Raw genomic sequence first — 8,864 nt, 5'->3', positions numbered from 1 at the left:
ATTACGACCAAATGGAATATTACGATCTATTACAGCGTCGCGATCAAATGCAGTATTACGACCAAATGGAATATTACGATCAAATGCTATATTACGACCAAATGGAATATTACGATCAAATGGAATATTACGATCAATTACAGCGTTGCGATCAATTGCAGTATTACGATCAAACGAAATATTACGACCAAATGCTATATTACGATCAAATGGAATATTACGATCAAATGCTATATTACGATCAAATGGAATATTACGATCAAATGCTATATTACGACCAAATGGAATACTACGATCAAATGGAATATTACGATCAAATGCATCATTGCGATCAATTGCAGTATTACGATCAAATGCAATATTACGACCAAATGGAATATTACGATCAAATGCTATATTACGACCAAATGGAATATTACGGAATATTACGATCAAATGGAATATTACGATCAAATGCTATATTACGACCAAATGGAATATTACGATCAAATGCTATATTACGACCAAATGGAATATTACGATCAAATGCTATATTACGATCAAATGGAATATTACGATCAAATGCTATATTACGACCAAATGGAATATTACGATCAAATGCTATATTACGACCAAATGGAATATTACGATCAAATGCTATATTACGACAAATGGAATATTACGATCAAATGCTATATTACGACCAAATGGAATACTACGATCAAATGCTATATTACGACCAAATGGAATACTACGATCAAATGGAATATTACGATCAAATGCTATATTACGACCAAATGGAATACTACGATCAAATGGAATATTACGATCAAATGCTATATTACGACCAAATGGAATATTACGATCAAATGCTATATTACGACCAAATGGAATATTACGATCAAATGGAATATTACGATCAAATGCTATATTACGATCAAATGGAATATTACGATCAAATGCTATATTACGACCAAATGGAATATTACGATCAAATGCTATATTACGACCAAATGGAATACTACGATCGACCAAATGGAATATTACGATCAAATGCTATATTACGACCAAATGGAATACTACGACCAAATGGAATATTACGATCAAATGCTATATTACGACCAAATGGAATATTACGATCAAATGCTATATTACGACCAAATGGAATACTACGACCAAATGGAATATTACGATCAAATGCAGTGTTGCGATCAAAGTTTACTTTCACTTTAACCAATGAAATTAACTAAGAAACTTCTTCGCAAGCAATAATTTTCTATTTTCTGTGCCATATTTGCTACAAGGAATTTGAAAGGCTAAAACAATGGGCGCATTCGTACCTCTAAGAAATACGAAAAAGACTATAAGCGCTTCGCCACGGAATTTTCAATTAATTTTTTATTAAACTTACCTATAAATTGGCTGACTCATTTATAGTATATATTCTAGGCTTGCAGTGGCCATAACTTCTGGCTGCTTTCCACATTTATAGGCCTAAGGACTGGAAAAATTTTTTTTTTTTTTTTGGAAGACTTATTTTTTTTTTTTTTTTTTTGGAAGACTTATTTTTTTTTTGGAAAAATCTTTGGAAGACTTATTTACACTCTAATGTCTGCCATGTTGATAGCATTGTGCTCACAAGTTGACAATTTGTGAAGGAAAGTTTTTTATTTCACTTTGAATTCAGCTGTTCGCTCTTATTTTTTGATTTCAGTAGCTCTGCTCGGACAAATAATATTTCTTGGAAGGAATAGTTGCTTACTGTTTATTTTCTATAGTTGCTTGTTGTTTATTGTTGCTTACTGTTTATAGTTGTTTATTGTTTATGGTTGCTTATTGTTTATTGCTGCTTATTGTTTATGATTGCTTATTGTTTATTGCTACTTATTGTTTATGATTGCTTATTGTTTATGACTGCTTATTGTTCATGCATAAATTTTACCTAATTTGATTAACTGCATGCTTCTTATATTATTTAGTCATAATTCATTTGCAATTTTAATTTCATTAGTATATGCAGAGATGGCAACCGTTTTTTTCTGAAACAATTAGTGATAACAATAATAATAATAATAAAAGAAATAGCATTAGCAGTGAAAGAAGTGACGATTGAGAAATGATTAACATTACTAGATAATAATGTTTATTATCTGTGATATATCATTGATAATTTAAAGATAAGCAAAAGACGGTTGTTTAGTGTTACCTTAAGCAAACGATAGAATTCATATCTGTTTTCCATTAAAATTGAAATTTTATTGAAATTTTGACAACAAAATGTTTGATGAAATTTATCAATTTTTATTTCTCTATTAATAATTAAAAAAAAAAAAAATGTAAACAATTTATTTCTATTCGAAATAAGTACGAATCAAAAACTTTGATAAATAATAACAAAGTTTATTTTATTGACTTTAATTTACTTCTTCTTGTTCATTTTCAAAATACACTCATAAAATTATAAAATATTTCATTCAGGAAATGGAAATGAAAATGATGAATGATTTAATTAGAAATGCTCATTTTCAAATAAACAAAATGAATTGGGAAGAGAAAGTTCAAAATTTCACTGATAACACTTGGGAATGTTTATGTGATAATGTAACTGATATTACTAATGTTAGTTAAATTTAAATTTCTACTAATTATATAAGTGATAATTTAATAATTAGACAATTAGCTAGGTAATAATAATAACATTATCATGATAATTATTAAAGTTTTATTATTAGCTTAATACTATTTTATCGAATATGATGATAAATTAGTTAAAATTAAATTTGACAATCTAATAAATACGAATTTAATTTTATAACATAATAAATTGAGCTAGGCCAATTTAAATTTTTTTTAAATTATAAATTAGCTAATAAAATTAATTGAATATAAACTTATGTATTATATTTTTAAATATTTTTTTTTTTTGTAGATACAAGAAAAATGCATAAATATAGAAAACAAATTAATAAAAATTTTTAAATATATAAAATATGATATCGAATCGAGATTGTCCACTCTGAAATCTGATTCTAATATCAGTTATTTGTCATCCAATCAGTATTATCCATTTTATAATAAAAGTAATAACTTAGAAAATACCTTAAGAGGTAAAGTAAAAGTATAATTATCATTGATTATTGATTATTTAATTACTATTTGTGAATTTCAAAAAATCATTTCAAAAAAATTATTTGTTTCATTTAAAACATTATAAAATTGTTTATTGTTTACTGCTTAACGCTTTCTTTTCTTTTTTTTTTTCTTTGAGTGATTAAATAATTTTTAGAAAAAACATTGGAAAATGATATATTATCAAGTATTTATATGATGCAGCATAGTTTACTTAAAATTGATGCATTTCAAGTAAACAAATCAAAAATTTATTTAATTTTTTATTGCCCTATATCACTAATAAACAATGATATGTTTGATTTTGATAAATTTTAAAATTTATTTTTAAAAAATTTTCATATTTTGTTTATTGATTTATTTGTTTGTTTGCTTTTATTTCAGAAACGAAAAATGGGATTGAATAAATATTGTTCAACGATACGTTTACTCATTTATGATAGAGTTAAAATTAAAAAACAATTATTGAATGTTAAATATGCAAGAAAAAAACTTGCAAATATTAAGCAAAAAATTCAAAATTCAAATTTGATAAAACAACAATCGGTTAAAATTTCCCTTAGTTCAAATTTAAATTTAGCCATTTTGAATTTAAACAAATGTTAATAGATTTTGATTAATTAATAAATTAAATATTCCACAAAGCATTTTTTTTTTTTTTAAACTTGATATTAAATAATTTTTAGCAATTTTTTTTTCAAAACATTATTTTTATTAGACTAAATGTACAAAAGTAAAAATTTTTATTTTTTTAAAAATTCGTAAATTTAAGTGATTTGAAGGACAAATTTTAAATTAATTTTAATTTGGCATTTTAAATTAATTTATTTAGCTGAATAAATGCATAGCAATGTTGGATAATATATTGGCAGCAATGCAATTTATAATAATTGAAATTGACAAACAATTTGATTCAATTTATTCGGTTAATCGATACATTGCATTATTTAATGAGTTGTACCAGCAGTTTCAGCACAATCACCAGGTATTTCATTCAAATTAAATTAAATTGAAATTGGAAATAATTGAAATTGAAAATAATTAAATTAAACTGCACAATCACCAGGTATTCCATTCAAATTAAATTAAATTGAAATTGGAAATAATTGAAATTGAAAATAATTAAATTAAACTGCACAATCACCAGGTATTTCATTCAAATTAAATTAAATTGAAATTGGAAATAATTGAAATTGAAAATAATTAAATTAAACTGCACAATCACCAGGTATTTCATTCAAATTAAATTAAATTGAAATTGGAAATAATTGAAATTGAAATTAAATTAAATTAAGCAATTACCAGGTATTTCATATAATTGAAATTGAAATTAAATTAAAAAATAATTGAGACTGAAGTTAAATTAAATTAAATTACGCAATCACCAGGTATACCATATAATTGAAATTGAAATTAAATTAAAATCACTGAGTTATTTTTAATCTTTTAAAATGGAATTTATTTAAAAAGAAAACAGAAAAGTAATCGATGAATAAAAAAAAGAAATGAAAAAAAAAATTTTTTTTTTTTTTTTGATAAGTTAGATATTATTTGAAATGATAAAAGATTAGTGCAAATATCAAAGGTTTGAATTTTGATAAAATGCTAAAAAGATAAATTGATAATCTGACAAAAAAAACCGATAATGTTTAAAAAAAGTCTCTAATCATTGCACTGATAAGAATTGATAATTTTAAATTTATTAAAATCATTTTTTAAAAAATTTTTTTACATCAATTATTTTTTCTATTATTACTAAGAAATTTTTAATTTGTGATAAAAAATGTTTTTTTGCAGAAATTTTTTTCGCAACAAAAATGGATATTTGATGAATGAAAATAAACAGTAAACAATAATTTCATTTTTTTAATTTCTTTCGAATCGCTTATTTTCTTTTTTAATCTTAATAAATTTAATAAATATATTTCTATAAAATTTTAATAAAACAATAAAAAAAAGGAAAGTATTGCTGTTATTGTTTATTTTTCATTTATTTTCATCAATTGTTTATGATTTATTTAAATTTGTTTACTTTTATTTTATGAAAAAAAAAAAGAAAAACGAGAAATTTTAAGTTTTTTCAAATTTTAACTGTATAATAAAGTTTTTTTTTGTTTCGAAACTTTCACTTCAAAAAAAAAAAAAAGAAAAGTAAGAAAAAAAAGTTTTACATTGTAAATAAATTAATTATAAAAATAGGATTTATTGTTTTTTCAAACATTAACAAAGAAATTAGATTAATTAATTAGTAAAAAAAAATATACAAATGATAATTTGTTGTGATAAATATTTTATTTATTTTTTATTTATTGTTTATTCAAACATCAACAAAGAAATTAGACTAATTAATTAATTAATAAAAAAATATGCAAATGATAATTTGTTGTGATAAATATTTATTTATTGTCTTTCCAAACATTAAAAAAGAAATTAGATTAATTTCCAAGAAAAACAAACATTAACAAAGAAAAAATTAGCTTAACAAAGAAATTAGATTTATTGTCTTTCCAAACATTAACAAAGAAATTAGGTTACAGAATGTCATAAATTTACTCGTTTGCTCCTCGAACTGTTTTGCACAGTTGTTTCGCATATCCTTAAATAATTAAAAATTGAAATTTTTCACTCATTTTGTGCATTAAATCAAACTGAATTATATTTTTATTACGCATGTTGATTTTACCTTCCTAACTTTTCTTTTCACTTTTTATGCAAACTAAATCTTTTACTGTAAATATTCATGTTCACTTCTTGGACGGTTTGCATAACACTGAGAAGAGACATTTATCAATTGATCTAATCATTGTTTATTTCTCTTTTTTGAGTAAAAATTAAAGAATGAGACCTGGTGGTGGTGCAATGAAAAAATTTGGTGGGAAAAGACGAATGAGATTTAAGCATAATAAAGTTGTTAAACGAAAAGTTTTGAAAGCACCGAAGAAAAAAGGAATGATCAAAGGAAAGAGTAAATTTAGACAGAAGAAAAATAAACAAAGGATGAAAAAAAGATCGTCAGAAAAAAGTAAGACGAATAGACGAAATGAATTGAATCAATTTATGATCATTTTTTTATCAATTGAATTAATTGTGGAGCTAAATATATATATTTAGAATAGGTAAAGCATATGTTGGATAAGTAAAATCAATACTGATTAAGTATAAATTAAGGATTTCAAGTTATAAATTAACTTATAAATAACAAATTAATGAAATCTAGAAGAGAAATAAGCTTAATGAACGAATGAGTGGTAGCTGGAGATAATGAATTTGTCTATAATCCATTGGTGATAAATTGAATAATTGATAAAATTGAATGATAAGTTTAATAATTGATAAAATTAAATGATAATTGAATGACTAATAAAATTTAATTCAAAAAAAAAAAAAAAGAAAAGTACTGTAAAATATCTTTTATCTATTAAATAAACTAAAGAATTTTACAGTATGCAAAGATTTGACATTAATTTATCATTCGGAACAAATATTATTTTCATTGAAATAATTTACTGATCGATTCCCTTTCTCAATTTCTGCATGTTGCGATCGAATGGATCAAATGCAATGTTGCGAAAAAATGCAATATAACGACCAAATGCGGTGTTGCGGCCAAATGCAATGTTGCGACCAAATGCAATATTACGACCAAATGCGGTGTTGCGGCCAAATGCAATGTTGCGACCAAATGCAATATTACGACCAAATGCGGTGTTGCGGCCAAATGCAATGTTGCGACCAAATGCAATATTACGACCAAATGCGGTGTTGCGACCAAACGCAGTATTACGACCAAATGGAATATTACGATCAATTACAGCGTTGCGATCAAATGGAATATTACGACCAATTACAGCGTTGCGATCAAATGGAATATTACGATCAATTACAGCGTTGCGATCAAATGGAATATTACGATCAATTACAGCGTTGCGATCAAATGGAATATTACGATCAATTACAGCGTTGCGATCAAATGGAATATTACGATCAATTACAGCGTTGCGACCAAACGCAGTATTACGACCAAATGGAATATTACGACCAAATGCTATATTACGATCAAATGGAATATTACGATCAAATGCTATATTACGACCAAATGGAATATTACGATCAAATGGAATATTACGATCAATTACAGCGTTGCGATCAATTGCAGTATTACGATAAAATGGAATATTACGATCAAATGCTATATTACGATCAAATGGAATATTACGATCAAATGGAATATTACGATCAAATGGAATATTACGATCAAATGGAATATTACGATCAAATGGAATATTACGATCAAATGCTATATTACGACCAAATGGAATATTACGATCAAATGCTATATTACGATCAAATGGAATATTACGATCAATGCTATATTACGACCAAATGGAATATTACGATCAAATGCTATATTACGATCAAATGGAATATTACGATCAAATGCTATATTACGACCAAATGGAATATTACGATCAAATGCTATATTACGATCCAAATGGAATATTACGATCAAATGCTATATTACGACCAAATGGAATATTACGATCAAATGCTATATTACGACCAAATGGAATATTACGATCAAATGGAATATTACGATCAAATGCTATATTACGACCAAATGGAATATTACGATCAAATGGAATATTACGATCAATTACAGCGTTGCGATCAAATGGAATATTACGACCAAATGGAATATTACGATCAAATGCTATATTACGACCAAATGGAATACTACGACCAAATGGAATATTACGATCAAATGCTATATTACGACCAAATGGAATACTACGACCAAATGGAATATTACGATCAAATGCTATATTACGACCAAATGGAATATTACGATCAAATGGAATATTACGATCAAATGCTATATTACGACAAATGGAATACTACGATCAAATGCTATATTACGACCAAATGGAATATTACGATCAAATGCTATATTACGACCAAATGGAATACTACGATCAAATGGAATATTACGATCAAATGGAATATTACGATCAAATGGAATATTACGATCAAATGCTATATTACGACCAAATGGAATATTACGATCAAATGGAATATTACGATCAAATGCTATATTACGACCAAATGGAATATTACGATCAAATGGAATATTACGATCAAATGCTATATTACGACCAAATGGAATACTACGATCAAATGCTATATTACGACCAAATGCTATATTACGATCAAATGCTATATTACGACCAAATGGAATATATTACGATCAAATGCTATATTACGACCAAATGGAATACTACGATCAAATGGAATATTACGATCAAATGCTATATTACGACCAAATGGAATACTACGATCAATTGCTATATTACGATCAAATGGAATATTACGATCAAATGGAATATTACGATCAAATGCTATATTACGACCAATTGGAATATTACGATCAAATGGAATATTACGATCAATTACATCATTGCGATCAATTGCAGTATTACGATCAAATGAAATATTACGATGAAATGCTATATTACGACCAAATGGAATACTTACGATCAAAATGCTATATTACGACCAAATGGAATACTACGACCAAATGGAATATTACGATCAAATGGAATATTACGATCAAATGGAATATTACGACCAAATGGAATACTTACGATCAAATGCTATATTACGACCAAATGGAATATTACGATCAAATGAATATTACGATCAAATGGAATATTACGATCAAATGCTATATTACGACCAATTGGAATATTACGACCAAA

General features: G+C 25.6%; 2 protein-coding genes and 1 pseudogene across 4 annotated transcripts; 2 read left to right on the top strand and 1 right to left on the bottom strand.

The window, feature by feature from the left end:
* Positions 1-47: 47 nt before the first annotated feature.
* On the top strand, positions 48-1,471 carry Bm17294 (Uncharacterized protein; the record flags this gene model as incomplete). Of its 2 annotated transcripts, none has more annotated exons than XM_043083091.1 (2): positions 48-1,195; positions 1,429-1,471. In XM_043083091.1, 2 exons carry the CDS (start codon positions 48-50, stop codon positions 1,469-1,471), a joined length of 1,191 nt encoding a protein of 396 aa, XP_042939025.1. The 2 variants fall into 2 exon arrangements, with proteins under 2 accessions (XP_042939025.1, XP_042939026.1); XM_043083092.1 differs by having other exon boundaries at positions 867-1,195.
* A 989-nt stretch (positions 1,472-2,460) lies between these two features.
* Positions 2,461-4,111, top strand: Bm17293 (Uncharacterized protein; the record flags this gene model as incomplete). The annotated part of the gene is made up of 4 exons (XM_043083090.1): positions 2,461-2,602; positions 3,266-3,342; positions 3,493-3,552; positions 3,941-4,111. 4 exons carry the CDS (start codon positions 2,461-2,463, stop codon positions 4,109-4,111), a joined length of 450 nt encoding a protein of 149 aa, XP_042939024.1.
* A 2,500-nt stretch (positions 4,112-6,611) lies between these two features.
* Positions 6,612-8,650, bottom strand: Bm17292 (annotated as a pseudogene; the record flags this gene model as incomplete). The annotated part of the gene is made up of 4 exons: positions 6,612-7,476; positions 7,594-7,981; positions 8,065-8,304; positions 8,373-8,650. Coding segments are annotated over 4 exons (1,771 nt in total), but the record flags the coding sequence as incomplete, so codon positions are not given.
* Between the last annotated feature and the right edge of the window lie 214 nt (positions 8,651-8,864).

The sequence above is a fragment of the Brugia malayi genome, assembly GCF_000002995.4.
Source record: "Brugia malayi strain FR3 genome assembly, contig: Bm_248, whole genome shotgun sequence".
NCBI lineage: Eukaryota > Metazoa > Nematoda > Chromadorea > Rhabditida > Onchocercidae > Brugia > Brugia malayi.
Note: the sequence above shows the minus strand (reverse complement) of the source record. Positions and strands in the feature narration are given on the sequence as shown.